This window comes from Syngnathus typhle, linkage group LG9, assembly GCF_033458585.1.
Source record: "Syngnathus typhle isolate RoL2023-S1 ecotype Sweden linkage group LG9, RoL_Styp_1.0, whole genome shotgun sequence".
Taxonomy (NCBI): domain Eukaryota; kingdom Metazoa; phylum Chordata; class Actinopteri; order Syngnathiformes; family Syngnathidae; genus Syngnathus; species Syngnathus typhle.
This window is the reverse complement of record NC_083746.1, coordinates 5,672,466-5,697,500: the sequence shown is the minus strand read 5'-3', so window position 1 is coordinate 5,697,500 and position 25,035 is coordinate 5,672,466. Positions and strand designations below refer to the sequence as shown.

General features: G+C 42.5%; 2 protein-coding genes and 1 long non-coding RNA gene across 6 annotated transcripts in view; 1 reads left to right on the top strand and 2 right to left on the bottom strand.

Moving 5' to 3' along the window:
- The window catches only part of LOC133159575 (paternally-expressed gene 3 protein-like), a 4,260-nt gene extending 1,244 nt beyond the window's left edge, over positions 1-3,016 (bottom strand). Inside the window, exon 1 of the mRNA XM_061286681.1 lies at positions 1-3,016. This exon is cut by the window's left edge and continues 279 nt beyond it. Coding sequence (XP_061142665.1) covers positions 1-2,896 — 2,896 coding nt within the window. The 5' untranslated portion in view covers positions 2,897-3,016.
- Positions 293-5,052, top strand: LOC133159576 (uncharacterized). Its single transcript, XR_009715710.1, has 2 exons — positions 293-435; positions 637-5,052. It is a non-coding gene; the product is annotated as an uncharacterized LOC133159576 (long non-coding RNA).
- On the bottom strand, positions 4,368-25,035 carry parp4 (poly (ADP-ribose) polymerase family, member 4). 4 transcript variants are annotated; one of them, XM_061286679.1, is made up of 36 exons: positions 24,871-25,035; positions 24,066-24,193; positions 23,241-23,466; positions 21,653-21,731; positions 20,083-20,161; positions 19,917-20,006; positions 19,693-19,851; positions 18,276-18,413; positions 17,933-18,100; positions 16,092-16,243; positions 15,194-15,325; positions 14,916-15,014; positions 14,609-14,792; positions 13,977-14,118; positions 13,226-13,371; positions 13,007-13,138; positions 12,833-12,919; positions 12,593-12,757; positions 12,426-12,472; positions 12,132-12,213; positions 11,737-11,874; positions 11,458-11,647; positions 11,175-11,245; positions 10,321-10,508; positions 9,888-9,987; positions 9,635-9,805; positions 9,337-9,417; positions 9,178-9,258; positions 8,959-9,054; positions 8,657-8,854; positions 7,347-8,578; positions 6,817-6,901; positions 6,546-6,648; positions 6,275-6,404; positions 5,723-5,950; positions 4,368-5,404 (listed from the first exon to the last, which is right to left on the bottom strand). In XM_061286679.1, the coding sequence occupies exons 2-35, from the start codon at positions 24,189-24,191 to the stop codon at positions 5,728-5,730; spliced, it is 5,520 nt and encodes a 1,839-aa protein (XP_061142663.1). In that variant the 5' UTR covers positions 24,192-24,193; positions 24,871-25,035; the 3' UTR covers positions 4,368-5,404; positions 5,723-5,727. The 4 variants fall into 4 exon arrangements, with proteins under 4 accessions (XP_061142663.1, XP_061142661.1, XP_061142662.1 ...); XM_061286677.1 differs by having other exon boundaries at positions 5,740-5,950; XM_061286678.1 differs by having other exon boundaries at positions 5,740-5,947.

Below are 25,035 nucleotides of genomic sequence, written 5' to 3'. Positions count from 1 at the left end.
TTTGCTCGTTGACGCTATCTTTGTCCATGTGCAGATCTTGATGGGTGGTAGCCTCAGGAATGAGATCTTGGATGCACTCGGGCGATGCGGAACTTGTGTTTCCTGACAGCTCTTGTACGAAAAGTGTCTCGTCACGTGGGTTTGTCTTGTTGAAGTTTTCCTTCCCGAAATCCTCAAACGTGTCAGCTAGATCCGTAAGCTCCTCTATTGATAGAGATGGCCTCAGTTCGTATACGGTGTCTTTATTTGGTGTGATGTCATCTTCGTGAATAGAGGCCTCGCAGATGGAAGTGGAGGTAGGCCTGATGTCGACATCTAAGCACGCTGAGGAGGGAGATGAGGATTGAGAGCTGCTCTTTGGTTTGAAAGATTCCGGAATTGAATCCTCGTGGTCGTCTTCAGGGAGCATGACACCACCATCATCAGCCACTGGAAGTAAGTCTTGAAGAGGGGAACTTGAGTCTGCTTTGTCTGCATTATTGCAACACTCTGGAGAGTGGCTTCCATGTCCTGTGAATTCACGTATTGAATCTTGGTGGGAAACCAGATCGCTTTTAGGAGATCCTCCATTGCTGTTCTCCTCCCATGGTGATGCGTGTAAGGAGTTTGACACTACATTCTCAATCTCCTTTTCAGCATCGAGGTCTGGAAAAACAAAGTGGTGAGGAGAGTCACCCATTTCCTGCTCCTCCGGTTGTGAAGGGCTCAATGATTCTGAGGGTTTTTCTTCAACCAAGTCACTATCAACCTCCACAAGATCTAGTTCCTGAGTGGAACTCAAAGGTGGAGTTCCATCCCTTTTCTGCTCTGCTAAATCAGTATCAACATCCAGATGATCGTGATCCATGGAAATAGAGGATGCTGTTACATTCTCATCATGTTCCTCTCTTGGTGATACACTCAATGGTTTCTCTTCATCCACAACACTTTCAACCTCCAGAGGTTCAAAATCTTGACCAATAGAGGTAGCGGGTGATGTTGCATCACTATAATACTCACCAGGTGGTGACGGACTCCAGGATTTTGATGGTTTCTCTTCATCCACATCACTGAGGACATCAAGAAGATCCTGACTAATGGAGTTTGAGGGTGGTAGTGTTTCTTCATACTGCTCATCTTTTGGTGATGGACTCAAGGATTTTGATGGTTTCTCTTCATCCACATCACTGAGGACATCAAGACGATCCTGACCAATGGAGTTTGAGGGTGGTAGTGTTTCTTCATACTGCTCATCTTTTGGTGATGGACTTAAGGATTTGGATTCTTTCTCTTCATCTACGTCGCTGTCAACCCCCTGATGTTCAAAACTTTGACTAATTGAGTTTGAGGGTAGTAGGGTTTCTCCATATTGCTCATCTTTTGGCGATGGACTCAAGGATTTTGATTCTTTCTCTTCGTCTATGTCGCTGTCAACCCCCTGATGTTCAAAACTTTGACTAATTGAGGGAGAGGTTAGTCCTTCTTCACTATATTGCTCAGCTATAGGTGATAGACTCAAGTATTTTGTAAATCTCTCTTCATCCACAGTCGCCCAGTCAACCTCCAGAGGTTCACACTCTCGACCAATAGAGGGAGAAGGTGATGTTGCGTCATTATATTCCTCACCTATAGGTGATAGATTCAAAGGTTTTGATGGATTCTCATCATTCAAATCAGTCGGAGGTTCTTGATCAATCATGGGAGAGGTTGGGGGTGATCGATTCAAAGGTTTTGATGGATTCTCGTCATTCACATCAGTCGGAGGAGGCTCTTGATCAATCATGGGAGAGGTTGGGGGTGTTCTGTCATAGTGCTCATCTTTTGGTGATAGACTCAAGTATTTTGACTGGTTTTCTTCATCCACATTACTGGCAGCATCCAAAGGATCCAACTCCTGACCAGTAGAGATAGAAGGTGGTGTTGCATCCCCATCCCTAGGTGACAGACTTAAGGATTTCTCTTCTTCCACATTACTATCAAGCGCTACACCATCTGAGAGTTGACAAGAAGAAGTTGGGGATGGCGTTTTCTCCCCCAACTGCTCCTCTTTTGGTGATTTACTCATGGATGGCTTCTCTTCATCCACATCAGTGCCAGCGGAGAAGGGATCAAATCCCTGGCTAGTGGAGTAAGAAGGTGGTGTTGCATTCCCATCACCCCAAGATGTTAATACAATGTCTTCATCCGCATCTCTATCAACCTCCTCAACGTCTGACTGACAGGCAGAGGTTGGGAGTTGTGATTCCTCCCCATCCGGCTCCTCTCGTGCTGTTGAACTCAAGGGGTTCAATGGCGTCCTCTCATCTAAGTTATTATCAACCTCGAGAGCATCCGACTCCAGATAACTAGAGCCCAAAGATAGTTCGGCTTCACTGTACTGCTCCTCTAACACATTTTCTGTTGGCGTGCCAACCTTGTCATCCAATTCTTGCCCAGTGGGGCTTCTCCTGGTGACAGAAAGTGGTTCTTCACTGTGTTCCTCTTGGGATAATTTGATGATTTCAGCGGCTGGTAGGTCCAAATCACTATCCTCAGGATATAACCCCTCAAAAGGGGCGGCCGGTGACACATCTCTCTTCGGCTCACCGTACGGTGATGAGCTTGAGGATTTGGATGCCACCTGTACATTTCCTTTGAAATCAACGTATTGAACAATGCCCTCATACACGGTTTTGGAAGCGCTTTTTATTGCAGCCTGGAGTTCATCATCCAAGCGTATTTCGACAGGGGAGGAGGCTGTGGAACCTATCTGGTGTTTTGAGTTTTCAGGGCTCGTTTCTCGTCGCTCACCTTGCTCCTGATTGCTTGTGTACATTTGCCCAACTGGAGAAGACAGCATGACATAGTCCATTTTTTCATCTGAGGTAGGTAAATTAGAATTTTCAGGAGTTGCCATTGAGATGTTATCTGATTCCATCTCCTTGTCTTAAAGCGTGCTAAACATCGATTACCCTGCCCATCGATTATTCTTTCTGGTACTCGCATGGTGACAACTTTTATTGACATGCAAATGACAATATTGTATGTGGATGGTGATTTAGAAACATAAGCCTTCATGACTGGGAGTGAGCTTTTAAAACTCAAAACACAGCCTTCATGAATGCACATGCCGCCTTCATTGACCAAACATCAGCCTTTATGACTTAAATTAATCTGGCTTCGGTGACCTCATCGGGATTACATCATAGGCTGGCTATTATATGATTCTGATAATTGGCTCACGTTCAACACCGATCGATAATAGACAATTATTACAGCAAGCAGCTTCCACGTTTGCAGTTAAGTATAAATGCTGTTGAAAACTGCTAGCCCTTCATTTTTTTTTGTTTTTTTTATAGTGTGGCATTGTTTATTATGAGTTAGCCTGAACAGAATAGCATCTGAGTGGAAGAGCTGCATAATATTTTATTATGCTGCATAATATTTTATTATGCTGCATAATATTTTATTATGCTGCATATTTTATTATGCTGCATGTGACATGACCCTGCTACGTCTGCTTTATTGTCCTCAACTTGGATAAAGTGGACGGAGAGGAAGGCAAGTTTATAGAAAATGAATGTTTAATTGCACACATGAAGAAGTGCAGGCAGTCCAGAGACTGAATAGTTTGTATAAAAGCAATTAAATACTTCATTTGTCCCTGTTAAAACAACACAGCATTTAAAGGTTTTCAAAGCTAAATTGTAACAATATGTAACGTCGATAAAAATTGATTAGATGATTTAAACAGACAGAAGATAGAAATACTGTATCTTAAACAATACTGCCATCTACAGGACTAGTATTTAAGTGCAACAGTACACTATCACAAAGGATTGCAAAGCTTTTGGAATTATTTCCCCCCCTCCCCATACGTGTAGTTAATACGGAAGAGCCCTAAATCAAGTAATCCATTCAAACAGCATTGAATCATAAATTTTCAGTCATTTCAAAACCCCACTATTAAATTTAGTAATATGCAGAAGTCGAGCCTTACTTACAGAATGTTGTCATGCCGCCATCTTTTTATACCGGATACTCAAATGGGACAAAAATAGCGAATCGCAATTGTATCGGATCAATTCTTACACCGTGTGTAAAATCGCACAATGCACTTAATTACTTCGTCACTTAGGCGAATACTAAAAATAATTTGTCATTAAAGTTCCCCTGCAGCTTTGCTGACGACATTGTGATAGGCTCGTGACGTATGTTTTCTCTGGCACCGTCGTGTGCGCGCTTCGAGAGGCACGCGCTTTGAATTTAGGTCATTGCATTCTATTAGTTCACCACTAGAGTCACTAAATATTACATTGTCCGTTTAAGATCGTACTGCATTATCTGCAGTTTGTACATCAACACTGTGCTTTAATCTGAAATAAAAGCCAGTACTATAAAGAAAAGGCTTGTATTTTGTCCACATTTATTGGCACAGCAAGGTCTGATTAACAATACAGGGTCAAGGGTGATTTTTGTTTTAAAGATTATTCTTAAAGATTGGTGTTGAAGAGGGAGCAACAGCAATGTTTACATACTCGTTCATGCATAAGTTACTCTCATTTTAATCAATGAGTAAATACTCTTATTAATTTATACAAACATAGTTACTTAATCAGAACACTGACATAGATAGCACACAGAGCTCAGTTAACTTTCCATGACACATAGTCACATAATATTCAGGTGATAACAGAACAGACATGTTATAAGGACATGTTTTTTCCATTTCCCCCTTCCCTCTTCTTCTTTTCCTTCATCCTGGTTGCAGACACTGAGTATAAAGGCTTCTGAACGGAAGTGTGACATTGTTGTTTCATCTGCTGAAGTGCCTTGGGCACTGACCGCCATTAAACAACCCAAGATCTTGCAAATAAAGAACCAAGTGTTACTCCACATCTTTGTTTTCCTTGCTCCCTGACAGACATCTTAAACAAAACGCAACATTGGTCCTAATGACCTCCCTATGTAGAAAGATATTTGAATCATGTAAGAATGAATATGCAAACGTGATGAATAGAAGCAGCAGAAAGCAAAAATATGAATTCACAAAAAAAAAATAGCATTAACCCTCAAATAATCCCCAAATAATCAGAGTCAGCTTTATTGTCAATTCCTTCATGCCAAGACACACAAAGAAATCGAAATTACGTTTCCTCCATCCCACGGTGACGAGACACAGTACACGAGTAACATACAAGTAAACAACGGGGGAGAGAGTTCAGGACCCCAAAAGCCTGGAGATCACAAACTTCGCCAGAGGCGAGCAGTGCTTGCATCCCACCACAGAGTCCCGGCACCATTCGTCACGGATGTAGACGCGCATTCCACCTCCTCGCGATGTTCCCCCTCGTACAATGGCCCGGTCCGCCCGATAGCACGCTGGCCGCTCCAGATGCACAGCGGTTACGCACTGTCCGGTTCGTAGATCTCAGCATGGTATAATCTGTAAATGATTCAATTTTACAATCAATATTTATACCTACATTTTAATCCATTAAAAATCATTACATTCTCAAAATATTTTGTGCAAAGGGAGCGAAAATTACAAGAAAACAAGTATCTCACATCCAACCATCAAAACAATTCGCCAGCCAAACAAAATGTAAAACAAATTAAAATGAGAGATTCTAAATGAATTTCGACAGTAAACCTCAACCGGGAGTGACAAACCACTTGAAATAAGCACACTTTGTATCTGATTTGGAAAACTGCGTGAGAGCATGAGAGCAGATGCAAAATATTTCAAAAAGTGTGTTCTGACAAGAATCAGTGGACAACCAGAGCGGCAGGGGCGTTGGACATGTTCCTCCTCAACGCCATGCCGCCGAGAGGCGTGAAGAAGGTAAAGTTGTCGTAGCCCAGCAGTTGCCGGGTAGCCGACTCCCACGTGAAACCGAACTCCAGGCGACTGCAGATGCACGGGTACTGGCGGTCTGCCCAGCTGGCCCAGTCAACCGCCTTCTTCACCTCACGCCAGTGGGCCGGTCTGCTTTGCAGTGACAAAAAATGGTTTTTTTTCAACTAATTTCAAGGTGATGTCACAAAAGTTTTTTCTGTTTTCTGCACAAACAATTTGAAGTAATTAGGATTTTGTTGCTTTATAACATGTTGGAATATAGGCAAAAATACGGATCTTTTTTTTTTTTCAAAGTAAATAAGCATTTTGATTCAACACGGTTTACGTTCATGGAGGAAGACAGATTGGAGAATATAAACAAGCTGAAAGGGCTTAGATGAGTTTTGAATTGAAAAAGGGAATTGAAGAGGTGAATTTTGAGCTTTTTAATTGAGATGATCATTGTGTGAGCTTCACCTGACGGGAGTATCCTTCAGACAGAAGAGCGTGCGCAGCAAAATGCCTTCTGGAAGCTTCTCCAATCGCATCAGCTGCAGGACCAGAAGAGTCGCCAGGAGCCTCAGAATGTCCGCACGGGCCTTTACGCCTAGCCCGCACCGAAAACAAAGATCATTAAAAGGGCTAAAATATCCCACCAATCAAAACTTGATTTGTGTCGAATTATGAGGAAGGCTATTGAGCTAGCTAGCTAGCCTCCATTAAACGCCGAGGAGAAAGTGGATCTCACCGAGTGAGCGGATGCCTTTACTTTCGAGGAACACGTTGGCAAAGCCGTCGAGATCAATATCGATGCACTCGCCCAAATCAGTGCTCAACTCCCAGTAGCCATCCTGCAAAAACAAAAAATATTTCATGGGCCACTTGGCTTAAAACATGTTAGTGCTACAAAAATTCTCAAGTCATTTTGTTGAAGTACCTAAGGAAACAATCACTGAGCATGTAGCAAAAATGGTCAAAACGGTTCAAAAACATGCATATAAAGTCAGTTTTTGACTTACAGAAGTCTGCATCTGGAAGATTTCGGGCCATTTCAAAATACGAATTGGGGCGGTCCCGCAAAACGCTCTGCTCCCAAACATGGTCCTGCAATACAATTTATAATAGACTATCTGATTAACACGCACTGTATCAACACTAATGTTGATGAACTACTGTGCTTACATTTTCAATCTACTTAAAATATGTTAAATGCATCGCAAACTACAATGGAAGATCGATGAAATACAATTTATAAGTCAAACAAAGTTGCCATTAAATTAGCAGCCTGACCAGAGCTTATTCCCAGGCGGATGTTGATCTTTCTTTATTAACTAGATCTCGTTTTTAATTAGTAGTCTAGATGGGAGAAATTATTATGGTGATATACAGTGGGAGTAAACGCTTTGGACTTTCTTAAAACCATCAGTAAAAAAAAACATGATCAATCAAAATGAAAAAAAATCACAACGGTTACACACAAACACACTAAAACAACAAAACACAATACCAGTCACTGAATCAAAAGAGCAAGTTGTGTTTAGAAACTTACCAGCCGGTCTGATGAGCTACTTGGAGTCCTGGCATAGTTGAACCAACCAAAGTTCTGTCTTTAGAACCGGCTTCCTGTTGCACCTTGTTCCGTCCAGCATTGCCTACAGCTCGGCCCCCAAATGAAAAACCCACCGCAGACAAGTTCTTTTCAGCAGACTGGGTTGAAGTTTCACCTTGGAATTTGAATGTTTTCTTCTTTGATGCTGTCCATTTTTGCTCTGGAATTTCCCGTTTGGGTACTGCACCACAAATAACTTGATCAAGCTGGTGTGAAATAACTTGTTGTTGGCCACCATAAGTGTCATCTGCGGATGCAGCTCGACTGAAATAGCCAGAAATGTCAGCATCAAACTCTTGTCCCATTAACACTATTCCATCAGTTACCAATTCATCGGCCTCTTCGGTTTCCATGGAGAATTGCTTGGCATGTAGACTGAGCTGTGCACTGGCCGTGTCAGCAGTGAGGACGGGTTTACATTCAAAAGAACGCCTCGTTTTTCTATCGCGCATTGAGGTTCGAGCTGCAGGTGGAGACAAATGGGAAACTTCCCTGTTCATCAGTTTAAGTCCATCTGAAGGTGGACCGACTGACAAGGCTAAAGTCTGGTTGCGGCTTACATCTGATGAATGGAGAGGTAGAGGTGGAGGACTATCAAATGATACGCCACCACATGGTTGTGGCAATGGAGGTGCAATAACAAATGAAGATGGAGAAGCAATAAATGGAGACTGGTCAACAGGTTCTGGTGGACGAGGAACAAAAGATGTGCCTGATAGAAATCCAGCAGAGAGAAGTGGTTGAGCACTAAATGAAGAATAATAAAAAGGTGTTGGAGGTGGAGGAAGTGCTGAGCCTAAACTCTGAATGTAGTTTTCATCTTTAGAACGGCCAGGTGGAGGTGAAGGAGCAGGGAATGACCAGCGGCCAGGTGCACATGGTGGGGGCAGAGCAAGAGATTGTGGTGGTGGTGGAACAACTGATGGGCTGTCTAATGGGGGAGGTGGAGTAACATCAAGAGATATAGAAAGTGAGTCTGACAACGCAGACCTAGTATAACGCCGATGTCGGGAAAATGACGCCATTTTCAATATAGTCTGTGCTCCCAAACCTTGGTCGTATTGCCTTTGAAATGTAAAGGGAGAACCTGAACCGGGACTCTGGGGGGGGGACACACACACCGTGGGCGAAGAGTCGGACGTCTCACTTGAGTCTAATTCAGAATATCGATCCTGCACGAAACAACAGACAAGCAGCTTATAAAATGACCAGAAGTAAAATGAAGAACCAAGACGCAACATACGACATACCATGTCTAGGAACTCTTCAAAGTCTCCTTCTCTACACATCTGAGGAAGCAACATGCATGGGACGTAGGAATCTTCGTCTTCTTCTTTTCTAAACATCTGAGGAGGAGATACCCAGTTGATGTAGGGAAGAATGTCCACATCTTCTTCGGCCAACAACTTGGGGATGTCTGTGAAGCCCTCCTCTGCTTCAACTGGCTCCTGAAAGATCCGAAAAACATCATGACATCATTTCTTGGTGATCGATGGATGAATCAATCCAAGTGACAAGAAAAATAAAATGATGGACGGATGGACAGACAGACCCTTTCTTCAATGGCCACAAAGCTGGTGAACTGAGACAGGATGGAGAACTCTTTGCTTAAGTCAATGATGAAGGACTTTAACTGGCTTTTCTTCCCCTGAGGACACAGAGATCAAATTCAAAACAGATGGAGGAATTCCTAATAAATGTCTGTGAGGTGCTTTCATTAAAATGCCCCAAGGACAGTTCTACAAAACATCCCAACTTCATTGTATGTCACCTCGTGTTCAGCTTGGTTGGAATCCAAGCTTCCGTCTTCGTAATCTCTGATGAGAGCTCTCGCTGTCAACTTGTGAAGAAACTGGAGGCGCGCACAACATGGCACAATTACGCACCACGCCATCGTCACGTTACCTTACAGAGCGCTGAATCCTCTTACCGTGCCCCTCGTCTTCTGCAGCTCACTGGTGGACACCACGGTTCTTAGCTCCTGGCCGCTCAGGTTTCCGAACAGGCTGGCCTGCAAAAGGCAAACTCACATCAGTACTAACTATAAAACATGACTTGTAACATTTGGTTTGTCTGTCAATTGACTTGGCAAATATCAAATTTGCCCAACAAAATGGATGACCTGAGGAGAGCGAGGGCCGACAAAGAAGATAACTGAACTCCCACATCCCTTGTGAGGATAGACGGCACGAAAGATGACTGAACGAATGAAGTGAACCGTGACATGCCTGTGTGCAGTTTGGCACAAAGCCATAGACCAGCGTGTGGCAGTTGTTGAAGAGCGCATGGAGCTGCTTGGGGGCCTGCGCAGGGGGGAGTGCCGACGGGTTGAACTGTTGCCACTTGACTGACACAGAACTGCAGCCGGGAGACGCCATGCGCCTCACCTGACGCTCCACCTGTGATGGAGAGCAGGTTTTGTTTCCGCCGCAACCCCAAACGTTAAATGCAAATCAAATATAAAAATGTATATTTCCTCACCTTCTCTGCCCACTGGTGCTTGTTTTTGGCATCATAAAATTCATAGGCTCCGCATCCTGCCTGGGCAAGGGTTCTCAGCATGTGCCGATTGGCTGTAGAGCTTAAAAGGAAAAAAATAAAACCATCATCCATTGGGAAAAAGACAAACCATGCAGTATAGGCTACACAACAAACTGATGAATAACAAGTTTTGAAATCACAGACTAGTAAAAACTGTTTAAATATTTAAAAAAAGATGAATAAGATTGTCTAGCAATTTTTCGATTTTTTCAAAAGTGAAAATTTGTGATTTTAGTATTGACATGAAATCGCTGCACAATTTGTCTTCACGGACCACATAGAATGATTTGGTGGGCCGTATCTGGACCCAAGGTCTTGACACCTATGATGTAACCCGTGACCCCCCCCCCCCACCTCCAGACCGTGGCCTTACCTGATGCCACAGGTGAAGAGTCGGCTATGTTCAACATTGTCCCTGATCAGCTGCAAAGTGACTTCGGAGTTCTGGAGGTGGCCGTCGGACAGCAGGAAAAGATTGCGGGTGCCTTGGGATGGAGGCAGCAGTGCGAGAGCTTGGAGGGGCCTCCAAAGCTCAGTGCTGCCACCCACGGGTGAGAAGGACTGTTTGGATAGATGCCAAGAGAGAGCACACAGTTGTCACTAGAGAGTCATCATCTTGTTGATGAAGTTTTTAACTCATTCACGGATAATGATAAAACAATGGCTCTTTGTCATCATTGGCAGAGAATAAAGATTAAAGATTAAAGTCCCAATGATCGTCACACACACACCTGGGTGTGGTGAAATTTGTCCTCTGCATTTAACCCATCCCCGTGTGATTTTAATCCATCCCCTGGGGGAGAGGGGAGCAGTGAGCAGCAGCGGTGCCGCGCTCCGGAATCAGTTGGTGATCTAACCCCCCAATTCCAACCCTTAATGCTGAGTGCCAAGCAGGGAGGCAATGGGTTAGGGTTTTACAGTCTTTGGTATGACCCGGCCGGGGTTTGAAGCCACAACCTTCCAGTCTCAGGGCGGACACTCTTCCACTAGGCCACCGAGCTGGTCTAAAACGATCGTGAGCAGCAGGGGAGCCCCATTTCAACCCCTTACACTGAGTGCCAAGCAGGGAAGAAATGAGTACCATTTTTATAGTCTCCAGTATGACCCGGCTGGGGTTTGAACCCACAACCTCCCAATCTCAGGGCGGACACTCTAACACAAGGCCACTGAGCTGGTGGTGGCACAGATTCAGTCATCCTATTGATCAATTCGGCAGTCAGGACCGACCTGTATGAAGTTCTCAGCTGCTTGTCGAGCTTTATCAAGTGGCTGTGGTGTCAGGAAAGCTTGAGTGTGATCTGACAGTGTAACAAAATAAAATAATATTAAATGAAAATTTGAAATAGAACACTGATTCTGTCAAATTTACAACAAAAATGTTTTTTTATTTTCTCTCCATCGAGTGCAGACCATGAAACTGTTGTGTTAAGTTCAAAAGCTTGAAAGACTTAGCAGCAATGGACCATGGTGGGCGAGTAGAAAAAAAAATCCAAAAAGAAGTGGTACTGACCTGTGCCAAAAAGAACGATGTTGATTTTAACATCACCGTTAAGGGTTTTGATGACGTGCCGGGCAATCCTCTGCGCCCAGAGTAAAGCCTCTCCTCTCATGGACTCAGACGTGTCCAGCAAAATGACAACTTCATCTGATCCAGAAGTGGGTTTGATGTCAAAGTTAGGGTAGAAAACTAACATGCAGGCCTGCGGGATAGACAACGAGGTCATCCAAAAAGAATTCCTGGAGCGAAGCAGCGGATCAAGGCTGACAGACAGACAGTGAGCTGTCAAACCTGGCTGTCCTTGTCAGGGTGTTCTTCTACCCACATCCTGGGCAGATGTACCTCCGACAGAGTGACTGACAGCTGGAATCCTTCCGGAGCCATGACCTGCCCCGGTAGTACACTCACAACCGCCTTGCAGTCGGTCCTCTGCGGGATAACGCTCGTGATAAATTAAACGTATTTAGAACGTGATGAGAGAGAGTAAAACGATCAGAACACGTCAACGTGATGAGACAATGCGTGATAATGAAACACTGCGGATCACAATGTAAAATATCAAAAGTGTCCTGAAAAGTACAAAAGAAAAGCTGCACGTTTTTAATGAAGCTGCACCTTCAAAAGGAGTGAAAAGTAGTTTGTTCCGATCCAATCATAATACATGAAGGTAATAACATGGGACCAACCTTGATCTTGACTTTGTGCGTGATGCATTGCAGGCTGCTGATCTCATACGGCATCTCAATGGACATGTCCAGGCTGAACTCTCTGAGGGAGACCAATGACTTTGATGAGATCATATCAACAAAATGGTTGGCTGTTATTTTATAGCCAATTCGAAACGTGAAAATTATTTTATTTGTACTTGTAGTATTTCAATGTACGAGGGAATTATTTTTTATTCTTTACCGTAGAACGATATAGAGCAATACTTTTTTTTTTTTTTGGTCGTCTCCTACAACATCTACTTCAAAACAAACCTTGTACTTGCTGTGTCATCCGTCACACAAACTTTGTCCACTGTCACCTGTTGAAAGTACAAAAACCTCAGAATTTGCCAAAATCTGGAATTATTAACTGGTCTTTGAAAATAATTCAAAAGATACATTTTCTTTTTCTGAGTGAATCCTAGCCAAACCCATCTTACCTGCGTAGTCTGGTTGAGCGCAGCACTTTCCTGCCATGGTGCGACACTACCGGGCAGGGAGAAGAAAACACTCCCGTCCTTCATGATGAGCTCGGACACAAAGGTCACTTTAATGAGCACGCTGGCGCCTGCTGGCAGGTTGCCCACGCTGATGGTGAAAACGTCCTGCAAGCAAGGGCGTAGAGGCCACATTGCTATTGACTGTGTGTGAGTGTGTGTACGTGTGTGTGGAGTGCTTACTGGGGCGTCCTGGTCCATGAGGTAGGCTCCATGGCCCTTCTCTATAGCCTGCTTGTACTGCTTACGAGCTTGCTCTTTCTCCTTCACCTGACAGCCAAGGACATAAAGTATCAACCTCAAAATCTTGCGTTGATACTGTTCCTTTAGCAAAAATGATATTTTAACATCCTGTACCTGTCCCACCACATGTTTGCCATTAATGAAGGCTTCAAAACCACACACGGCTGCGTATTCGTCCAAAGGGAAGACGTACTTGGCTTCAATGGGCACGTTGCTCTGATTAGTGTACCTTTGAAAGATGATGACCTACCCCCAAAAAAATAAATAACAATAATAATAAATAAACAATTTGAAAGCGTTCAACACAAGCCACTTATTGTGAAAAATGCTTACGTGAGAGAGCAAATCCATCAACTTGCACTTCACATGTACAGCCAGCAGAGGGAGATGCTGGCCTGAACTGTCAAGTAATCCTGCAGTCACATCATCCAATGGATTCTTGATGTTTCCAACACCGCCATCATCATCAGGAAGGACCGCTTAGAAAAAGACACACACATTATCATGATTTCATTATCTCCTCCCCTGAGTGTTACAGGAAATGCCGTCTTATTTAAATAACACCTCTATTTTCTCGACAAAACCCAAATTGGCTCACAAAAGGAATCATTCTAATCTATTGCACTCCTTTGTAATGATAAATACATTCTATGCAGCTCACTGACATGCACGCTCGCCGTGGGGATGGCAGGGTGGTCCATTATCTCTTGTATCAGTTTGGGAGTTGTTACTCTACAAAAAACTTGTGCTCAGCTACTTTGCCAACTGATCCTGAGAGAAAAGTCTTGGCAAAGGAATTTTTAGTGCCAATTAGGAGCGACGCTACAATAAGAAGCTCTGTGAACGCGGCCCCTGAGGTTCTTCAACATAAAATAACTTTTGCCTTTTTATTTGTTTCTTCTACAGCGTTGTCGCCTTGAATGGAATTGGCAATGAATGGCATCTTGTGGAAACGAGACCTTTAGATATGCTCTTTAAAGAGAAAACACATAAGGCTGACCTACCACTGACTTTTGGGAAAAAAAATCCAATTGTGACTCTTTCTACGCGGAAACCAAGTATGCGAGTGCACTGCAGTGCTCACCTAAGTCAGCAGGGGGTAGACAAGACTCAGCCGAGACGTCTACAGCTGGGCTGAACGACTTCAGTTGGTCTCCATCTATGCTGAACCGGATAACATATTTCAGCTTGACCTGCTCTGGACTGTACACCACGTACTCATCACCCTGGAACATATAGTGGAACGGAATTAGCAACAGCCACATTTGACCCCTAAACTTTCTTTCGAACATTAATTAAATGTCATCGTGACAACGCGGAAATGCATTGTTTCTTACTGCAACCAGATCAGATTAGCTGCCTTAATTATTGGAGGAATTAATATTCATCCATCAATTTCCTGTACTGCTTATCCTTACTAAGGTCGTGGGTGAGCTGAAGCCTGTACCAGCTGACAATGAGCTCTCGAGAGGCAACCATTCCCACTCACAATTAGGCCTCTAGGGACAATTTAGAGTCTTCTTTTAACCTATGAAGCACGTTTTCAGGATGTGGAAAGAAAACAAAATACTTGAATAAAAAGAAACACAACACAGATCATGTTTTGATATTTCAATAAACCAGATGCTATGTTTTGCTTTGGAGATTCTGCAACAAAATCCAATACAAGATCGATAACACACACAAATCTATACTAATCACAAATTGCAGCCCTACCTCAAACTCCGAGTGAGCGGTGGCTGTGCGGCGGATTCCGTGCACGCTGTTGTGTCCCTCAGGGGCCTGAGTGAGGGTAGGGTGTCTCTGGTGAAGCTGCAGGCAGCGCCCCAGGGCTACGTCACACACCAGCAGGAGCCGAGAGCCGTCCGTGACACTGGGTACTGAGTACTTTAGACAGGTGCTGTATGGAGGAGGACATGCGTAGTGAAGATGGCTTGTGAGGGGGAACTGATAGAACAATGCACAGCAGTCCAGTGCTGAAGAACAAGTATGTGAGAACATTCAAAGGCCTTTTCTTACTGACCTCATGCTATCGCTGAAGTATATACCATTTCCAAGACTGCCAGCATCTGTTCGTTTAATCCCATAATCTTCCACTCCAACACAGGGCAGCAGCAAACCACTAACAAGAGAGTGAAGGTCAAACATATAGATTGGTAGGTTGACAAAAATGCCGTCGGTGAAAATGTACAAATAATGGACCCCCCCGTCACACACACACAAATTGTGCATCAAATCATCTCTGTGTTGTGTGTATATTCTCTGTATGCTCATACATGTGTTTGTCATAATTAAACTCACCGTGACAGAATTCCAACAAAGTTGCTGACGCCGGATGAGTGAAGGAGGGACTTGACGTTGCCAAGTTTGCCGTGAAAGGTCTGGAGCTCCACGGCTCTGCTGACACGTAACACCTGATGGATCTGCACAGCTCTGGTAAAGGGAAATTAGGTAGGCATTTACTTTACAAGTGACTCTTATGATTGAAAAGTAAGCTTTTATTAGCCTACTGGGATCAATCAAGCCTGAAGCGGACCCACTGGAGCTGTGGCTGAAAAGGCCCCTGTGGAGATGAAACTGCAGAGTGTGATTCCAAATTCGTCATCTATTGAGTTTGTCAGAAAAGCTTAACGTGTCGTGCGTTTAAGAATTTACTTCAATAAGGTGGCACGGATGACAGCACGCTTCACACAGCTGACCTTTTGCGGAGCGAGACTAACAAAAACAGGCCAATCACAGCACAGCACAGTTTCTACACTCCCTGGGGGGCCCAGACAAGAAGGACCATTGAAGCGTCGCCTCAAAAAGCAAAGATATCTTATCATCCATTTATCATAACACTGAAAGCGCATACATTGTATAAATAACATGAAACAGGTACATTATGGGCAGCATGGTGGCTGACTAGTTAGCATATCTGCCTGACGATTCAGCCGTCTTGAGTTCATATTTAGGTTCCTGTGTGGATTCAGCATGTTTGCCAATTTGAAATTCCTCAATACATTAAATTTGGCCATCGAATCAGAACCAAAACAAGATCTAACTGTCGCAAGCTTCCCATCATTGTCATCTCCAAAAGCATTTCTTGTCATGCTCAACACATTATATTGAGCCATATTTCTCAAAAATAACATTCCCACATGGGGGCTGGAAAATATAAATTTGTAAAAATATCCATCTTTGATTCGTACTTTCTTACCTGTCATCGAGCAGCGATGACACGGTGAGATATTCGCGGCAGCCAGGCTCCACCGTTTCAATACTGCACCTCAGGGCGCGAAACTTGCCGACGCAGGAAGGGGCGGGGCTTCGCAGAGTCATCTCACTCACGTTCAGCATGTCTCGAATAAGCTAGACAAGGGGAACCAATGAATCTCTTGAGTCTTGAGAGCGCAGAGAGACAAGTGCGTTTTGTTTCTTGTGTGTGTATAAGCGGGAGATCATTTTACGAGTCATTTGACACGCAAAAAAGGAAATAAAGGAACATCCTCATGCACGACTTAACTGCCAATCATAATACAATTCTTTCTAAATAACACCATATCCATTATTTTGGTTCAATTAGTATGTAGTAACTGCATCTCCATAAATCTTTTTGATGCTCGAACAGCATACAATGAGCAGAATGGCCTCCTGTCATTTATTTCCACGTTGCGCCTCGGCGGGAGGAGAATCTGGTCACGTTCTGAGAAGCTCTGCCCTGTCCGAATTTGACCACACATTCCACCATGCTCCTCTTACATCTAAATAATTTTAGGGGAAAATTTGTTTAAAAAAAAAAAAAAGGTTTTTTTTTTTATTTAATTTTTTTTTTTTTAAATCCCATGCATTGAACATCTCAAGGACTATCGTTCAATCCATCATCCGAAAAATGAAAGAAATATGGCACAACGGCAAAACTACCAAGACGTGCATGTACAGAAATTGCGATCGAGTGATCAAGGAGAGTACTGGCCAGAGAAGCTGCTGACAGACTCAGTCGAGCATCTACAGAAAACCACAGCTCAGCTGGGAGAATGTGGTGTGTGCCAAATCTGGCATTTATGGAAGAGTGTTAAGAAGAAAGCCATTGATGAAAGAAAGGCACACAAAGTTTCATTTGGCAAGTCGGGGAACACCACAAAGTGCTTTCGTCAAATCAAACTGGATGGAGATCAAACCTGATGGTGGCTGCAAAGGTTTTGAGACTGGGGAGGAGATTAATCTTCCAGCAAATCAGTGGACCTCAATGACTAATAAATGTTTACAAATGCTCTTACTTGTTTGTGCACAACTAGTAAGCACTTAATTTATTTCACAGATGCTTTCCATGGAATCTGTCTGAGCTTGAGCTTTTTTTTTTGCAAAAAAGAATGAAGCAAAAAATTGTGTTTGTCTTTGCAAAGCTGATACCGACTTTCCCCCAAATATTTGCAGCAGTAAATGCAGCAAAATATGTCAACATCTTGTTGTTTTGTTCTTAGCTAAATATCCTCATTATGTGTCACTTGAGAATTATGCTTCTACCTTTGTGTTTAAATACGATTTAGGGTTATTTCTAAAGCTATTTTAAGGTGAGCTTGCGTGTTTAATTTGCGTGTACTGCTCAGCCTGCGAATTTGACCTATAAAGATCTAATATGTGACAATTACGTAAAAATGTAACCATTACACATTAATTAAGGTGAAGGTAGGCAAATGAAAAAAAAGGTATATGTATATATATATAAATATACACGAGTATATTCTTTGCTGTTGAAGGCTGTCAGCGTTTCAAATGTTCAAAAGCAGAAAAAGAAACAAGCTTGAGGGTATTTTTGTGAGTTCATCAAAGTGCTTTCGACAGGCTTCAGAAGCAGAAGAAAGCGCAACCAAATTGAGGAGGCAAAACAAAAGCCTCTTTGGGCTGTGGTTTGTTACAAGCCGGCAATATTAATTACAATGGACGCTTCTCTATTGCGGCAGTGTGAATTGCAGACCAGAAAACACTTCTGAAAACTCCCTTTCCTCGTCTCTCTCATATCATTATTATACTTCTTTGAACACGTGCGTTTTGTCATACCTGACAGAGGTCCAGTTTTTCGGAGATAACCTTGAGATTGCAAGCTAGGTCTTTGTATTTTAGCGGCAGCAGGTCGTAAGCTTGCAGCAGAAGAGAGTGCGCTGTGCCATCCTTGAGTTCCTTCAGATTTCTCTGCGCTTGAATCAACAATCCCTCAGCTCTGCTCACCTAATAACACACACGGGAATGAAGCACAAGAAGAGTGAATGTGGAGTACCATTTGTGTAGATTTTGCATTTTGTGCCTTCTCCCCGGGTAGTTAAATTCATCCTAGGCTGAATTGTTTTCAAGGCAAATCACATCTTTTCTGGGAATTGCAAGAAACAAACAGGAAAAGCCTTACGTCGTTGAGGCTGAGTTGGTTGACAGGCACTCGGAGAATGTTGTCAAGGTGACCCAGGGCTTCGGTCCACAGAAGCTCCACAAAGACACCCACGTCTTGTGACAAGACTCCGGAGTTGAGCTTCTCCTCCAGCAGCAGCTGCCAGTTGAACAAGTTTGGTATCAATCAAGAGCATAATAGTGACGGAGATGATTTGCCAGCCGGTCGAGTAACCCTGTGACATTTGCGAGACTCTTTCACCTCAGCCCATTGATGTGTGAATGCTGCTCAAGTGTGCCATGAACGCATTTATGCAGGGGAAGCCTACTCATACTCCCTAGGAAGAGACTTTTAGCACTTGAGTGATCGGTACAACCTCTGAATGTGAAGCATATGAAAGTTTTTGGCGCTACAGTATTTATCATACTGGAGGATGAGAGTTTGTTTTCCCGAAAATTGCAATGATGCATATCGATTAAAGGCTATTTCAACAATCAGTAGCTTAAACATACCTAACACAGTACAACGACCACTATGAAAATTTGTAAGTCACTTATTACTGTCTATAAAGGCATTAAAACCTTCATGAATGATTTTGTGTTCATTTTTTTATTCAATAAGCAGTGGACCATTTGGAGTATAAAAGGCTCTGTCATTTGGTAATTACATCATCATCTGAGGCTACAATGACAAAATTGAGGATCAGGAAAGCCTTTAACAAGCCCTGTAATTTGATGTGTGATCCACTGTGGTTTGTAAATGGATATCTGACCTTATTACTTGTGGGCTTTGACCAAAAGTGATCTCCTCAATGTCAAGGTCAAGCGTCACCAAAAACAATTTATTAGAGCAGCTGTCAACCTATTGAATGTCTCCAAGTTTGGGGAAAAATGTGTGTGTGTGTGTGTGTTTATATACACTTATTTTTTTGGGGGGGATGACATTTATGGCATTACAATTACCCTCAATTTTGAGCTTGGCCATGTCAAATCCAATAAACCAACAGATTTATATTGAACATAGAGACATTACAAGCTAAAGCTAAAAATTTAGAATAAAAAAAAAAAAAAGATCAATATAGTTCAAAACAGTTTACACGTTGAAAGGGAGTGGGAAGTAGTACAAAAATTGATGTGGTCCCAGGTTTCAGGTTGTCTATTGGGCTTCACAAAAGAAGAGTGAAGAAGTGCATCATTATGACAACTAGGGATCCAACTAGGTAACAGAGTCAGTTTTGTTTGGGGCAGTGTTTGTGTCCCCTCACAATAAATTTGATGTCGCCTCATAATGTTGCCAGTATTACCTCTGATCCACAGAGGAAGCTTGAGCTGTTTTATGGTATAATAATCTTTTATGTCTCAGTGGCGCCCTCTACAGACTAATTGGCTGCTACTGTTTTCATAATTGCTCCAATATTTGTGGTTTTAAGGTGGAGAACCTGCTGCAGGGGGTCCGAGCCAAGGTTCTGATCCTGCGGGGGAATGCCGGCCCATAGGCGCAGACCCGAGGCCAGCAGGGTTTCAGTCAGAATCTGGTAGACCTCCACAGCCTCTTCTGAGGTCGACGGGAACGTCACCATGTCATTTGGTAACGTCTGCTGTTAGAACAAAAACAAACGACACGTAACCACCGATACACTTTGAGAAGACTTATTTCACTTACATCCTTCCAATAGCGAATCACGCGGTACTGCTGCCTCTTCTTTCCTTTGGCACTCTGCAGCTCCAACACACACCAAGTTCTGCTGTCATCCTACACAGACGGGTACATTATAGCACATTATTACCGCTGACAAGTAAGGCACAAAGATATGGCGCCTCACAGTCACCTTATGAAAGATGGAATACTTGGCCACATTGAAGTCATCCGGATATGCTGGAAGATCTTCATCCCGTTCTGTATAAATCCTAGGGAAAATCCACAGCAGAAGTGCCAAGATAAGTACAGCTACTGTATTTCCATTGAAGTCATTCAGGAATCCACTCGGAAGGAGCTTTAGAATGATAAGCTTGCTCGTCTATAGCACAAGGGAATGACATCTTTTTGTAACGCAACAACCGTGACATGTTATATTTATTTTGCAAACAAAAGCATCGTGCTCAGAGTACTGTATAGTCTATAAAAAAAATATTCTGAATCGATTCAAGAGGGAAACTAAAATAACGTTGCATAAGTATGCACACCCGCATTTTTCTAATGAATATGTTAAGTTTGGTGCTCCTAAGCAAAAGAAAACCCAAAACAAATCACCACACTAACAGTAAAGCACGGTGGTGGTAGCATCAGGCTTAGCGGATGTTTTTCCTTCAACTGGAATTGAGGCCTCAGAAAAGGTGAACGGAATTATTAGCAATTTGAAAGAGCAGTCAGTACGAACAAAAAAAAAAAAAACTTCTGTGGTAAGGTAAAAAGAAATGTCAGAAAAAGTCAGATAGAATAGCTCAAATCTATTTGGGAGTTTATGAAGCACTTTGGTGGTGACCGCCACGTCCAAGTTCTAAAAGGATGTGCACAACTGTGCAACTCCATTATTGTGCATGGTCTCTTCTCAAGGTTTCTCATTTCCCCTAGCTGTAGTTTTGAGATTTTCCTTGCCCTCCTGGGTGTTTAAGATCAGGGGATGTTTGAGAATATTTGTCATTTTTCACATGTCCTGAGTGTTGTTAGTCACCTATATGTTGAACAGAGGCTGTGATGTACCGAAGTCAGATTCCTTGTCTGGCACGCTCAAACATGGCCAATAGAAACTCTTGAATCTTGAATTATTGCAGTTATTTATTTCTACTTTCCCTCTCAAATCATTTTCCCTTCCATATACTGTACTTTTAGCGAAATATTATACTACACCTAAATATTGACTCCTTTAAATTCATGTAGCACTATTTTCCTTGTCTTGCTAACACACAACGCCACCTTCTCTTCTGGTGCTTTCCATGTTGCGTAACATAAAGCACAGTGGCTGGAACATGCTGTGGAAGCTGAGTCAGATGTTGATCAATAAAAAGACCAAAAAAAATGCATGAGGTATTTAGTTTCTAATCAAATAGCCTGGGTGTGTTAATCCATGTTTTCAGAGGTCAAACAGTTGAACTAATGTAAAATGGTTGACATCGATTTAATATTGAAGTCGATTTCTTTTTCCCATTACTTCCTTTTAAGTACAGGTAAACATGATGCATCCGCAGCGCATCGATAAAGAATTATTCACCAGGCAGAACTTGCCAAAGAGGGACAATGCATATTCATATAAAATGTAGCGGCTTCACACTTTGAGATTATTCATTAAAAATGAAGGGTGGCTTGGATGACCCCGTGTGAAAGAGGAGCGGCGCGACGAGTGCAAAGGTTAATTATGCTGTTGCCGCTTTCTGTACCTAATCCTATCCTGATAAACTCACCTGAACTTGCCCTGTACGCTTCCGCTCTTATCTGGAGGTGTGGCTTCCTGCTCGGATGGCTGGACAACGGCTCTGCTCACTGCAAATACAAAAAGCAATCACACAAACATACACAGGATGTTAGTGGCATGATACAGCGCCGTCATCCACTTTGTGGCGGCCTGGACAAAGAGTGACTCTGCACTCATTTCAATAGACTTAAAAAGTGGCTAAAAGCTAACACAACTGACACACAAACTCAATCTTTTTACACCTCTGCTTTGCTGCAAGAAACCTTTGCGTGACCCCGAGTCGGTGTGTGTCGAGCCGAGTGAGCCCGATGCAGAGGATTTATCAACGAGCCCATACATCAGCCAAGAGAGAGCACTACTCTTTGATTCGTGTCGGCGCCACAAGCAAATGAAGGCCGTGATCGTCAAGAGCCGGGAGTCGCTTGGCTCGAACTGGGTGGGTGTTGGTTGGATCAGATTCAATCTGTCTGCACTGTGTAAACAGAGGAGAGTGCACATGCTGCATGGGCTGTTTTTCCATTAGTCCTCACGTCTGCGCCTCATATTTATGGCACTCTCTATCTGCACCGCTCGTGGGCATATATCAAGGTGGGATTTGTGCAAGCAAAACCTAAATCTTTTACAGGCCCCCCACTACATACACACACATACAGTAGTATATATTCCAGTCTGCAGTTGGCTTTCTCCTGTTGATTTAAGACTAGGGCTGGGCGATATGGCTTCAAAATAAAGATCCAGGTTTTTTTGTTTTTCATCCCAAAATCCGATTTTAATCGACACCCTCCTCCACTATAAAGATAATTGACCAAATTTGAAGTTGATGGCCCTTTAAACACAACTGTTAATCCATTTTAAATGTTCAATAAGTATGTGTGAACATATCCGTCACTATACACAACATAAAAAGGTCGGGTTTCAAATCAAAACAACTTTGTTCCTCAAAATGGAATCAAAACCTGGCATACAGAATAAAACATTCGAGATCAGAAGTCATCAATGTGCAAGAGTGCTGCATTTATTTACTGTTTCTTAATTATTATGCGGTATCTAACTTTATCAGTGTCTGAAAATGAATATTGTTAATTATTTATTATAACGCATACTAATATTCAAGGTAATTTGAGTAAATTTGTTGTTTCGGACGTGTGTGCATCAAATTAGGTTGGTGACCCCTGCTCTAGATACATGCCGGGTAGCCTAGTTTTAATAAACAAAGGGGGTGGGGGTGTATAACATGAAAATACATGTTGCAATGTCACCCCTTCAATGAAAACTTGCCAAGATGGAGCACTTGGAAATACAGAGCTATTCCTAACATCTCTGTTTATTTAATGCTGCTGTAATGGTTGGTGAATTTCAAGACCCTCCTATTGTAAAATCCCACTCCTGGAAGCGGTCGAGTGAAAAAAGTGACATGCTCTGACTTTACTGATAAAATAGACAGTATATAATAATAATGAACTGCATGCCGATGAATGTGAAGTTCGTAAGGATAAGCTATTGTTTATCACACCAGCTGCATCTCCTATGGAAGCGCATTAGCTGGTGGAACGGGCAACTGCCAAAATAAATGTTACCTTCATCATGGAATGGACTTTGTTTAGCTGAGTAGAGAGGAAGAGTTTGAGAGGATGCATCAAGGGAGGATATGTCTATCTTGAAGTCCTCAAAAGGCAGGAGGACGCCACTCTGCAGACAACTGTGCACATAATCCAGCCCCACCACCGGCGTTTGGAACCTGCAGATGCTACGCAGGCTGCTGGAGCTTAGGTGTGACACGTTGCCAACCACGACAAAGGAGCACTGTGAATGAAGGAAAATATTTGAGTGTATTTCAGAGTGGCCCTTTTGCTTTAAATATTGTAAAATATAAAAACAACGTGTTGCTTTGGATTATGGGTGATGAGAACTAATTTTCAGAATGATTGTCACTTTTCATTTCCATTCATATTTTGACATTTGTATATTCTAGATCAGGGGTGTCAAACTCCTTTTTTTGGCGGGCCGCATTGTTGTCATAGCTTCTTTTGGAGGGCCATTATGACTGTCAACCCAAATCAATGTATGAGCACCTCATATTATATACAGTAAAAGCTACAAAAAAACCTGACAAATAACTTGTTTTCAAATCAGACGAGTCAAAACTGGTCAAATATAAAAAAAAAAAAGATATTAAAAGTGAAGACAATTTGCAATTCTAGTAATGACACACGAATTTGACGCACAATTTGTCTTCGAGGGCCACATAAAATGATGTGGCGGGCCGTATCTGGCCCCGGGGTCTTGAGTTTGACAAGTGTATTCTAGATCATTGGGAGAGTTTTAAAATGAAATATGTGGACCATTTCGCCAAAGACTGTACTTTGGAAATCATGAAGAATAAAAAATTGAACCTGTCTTACTTGTTTGGTGACCACAAAACAAAGACTTCCTCCATTTTCTGTCACGGACAACTTCAAGCTCCGCCTCTTCTTGAATGGCAAATCTTTCAAGACCATAAGCACAGAGCACTTGGCAAACACAGCCATGCCTGCACAAAGAAGACACTCCAATGTCAATAGGCTTGGCCACTTGGTTTTCATCACTGCAAAAGTACAGCATTGCAACATGGTGATCAAGAAGGATATTTTTATGCATAAGATGGCTGACTGGCGATTCTGCCTATCGTAAATGACATAATCGCTGAAGGTCACCACATGGATGCTGAACAAAAGCCTTTTTGTTGTTAAGCACGTTGTCATGGATCCAATTGAGAACCTGGGTTGGTTGCATCAAAAAAACGAACAAAATATGCTTAAAATAGATTTTGCTGTTAAAATAGCTTGCCAAGTTTATGAATTATCGTGGCCAATAGGCCCAAAACTGTCACATTTTTCTTATTATTAGTATTCAAATAAAAACAGGCAGCCTGATTAAAAATAAATAATAAATAAATAAATAATCCCCATATTTGTTAATACTAAACAACATCACCTCCAGGGCAACACCCAACCCAAGGACATGCATTTCCTTTGCGTTGCAAACTAATGTGCAAGAACAAATTCACCATATTTTACAAGCATGAGACAAGAATATATAAAGATAGTTTGATGTGTTACGACGCAGTGACACAGTACGAACAACTCTGACTTTTCCCGGAAAAGGAAAAACATGTAGGCCTACTGTAAATACGACGATATGACAATCAGTTTAGTTGGGTAAACATACCGTAAATAGGACAATGTGACAATCAGTTTAGTTCTAAGATACAAAATGCTCAGGGTTTCAACACGACGATTTAGAGAATTAAAGAAACTTTGGAAGTTTAAACTGAACTGCCGTGTTATGTTTGCTTCCGTCAGGGAGAAACCGAAACTAAAACCTGTCGAAAAA

Coding starts and splice junctions, on each gene's coding strand:
- parp4 (XM_061286677.1), bottom strand. CDS start 24,191: ATGGCTGTGTTTGCCAAGTGCTCTGTGCTTATGGTCTTGAAAGATTTG. Junction 14,793..14,915: donor TACTTCAGCGATAGCATGAG/GTCAGTAAGAAA, acceptor TCCTCCATACAG/CACCTGTCTAAAGTACTCAG. Junction 5,951..6,274: donor CTGAAGGATACTCCCGTCAG/GTGAAGCTCACA, acceptor GTCACTGCAAAG/CAGACCGGCCCACTGGCGTG.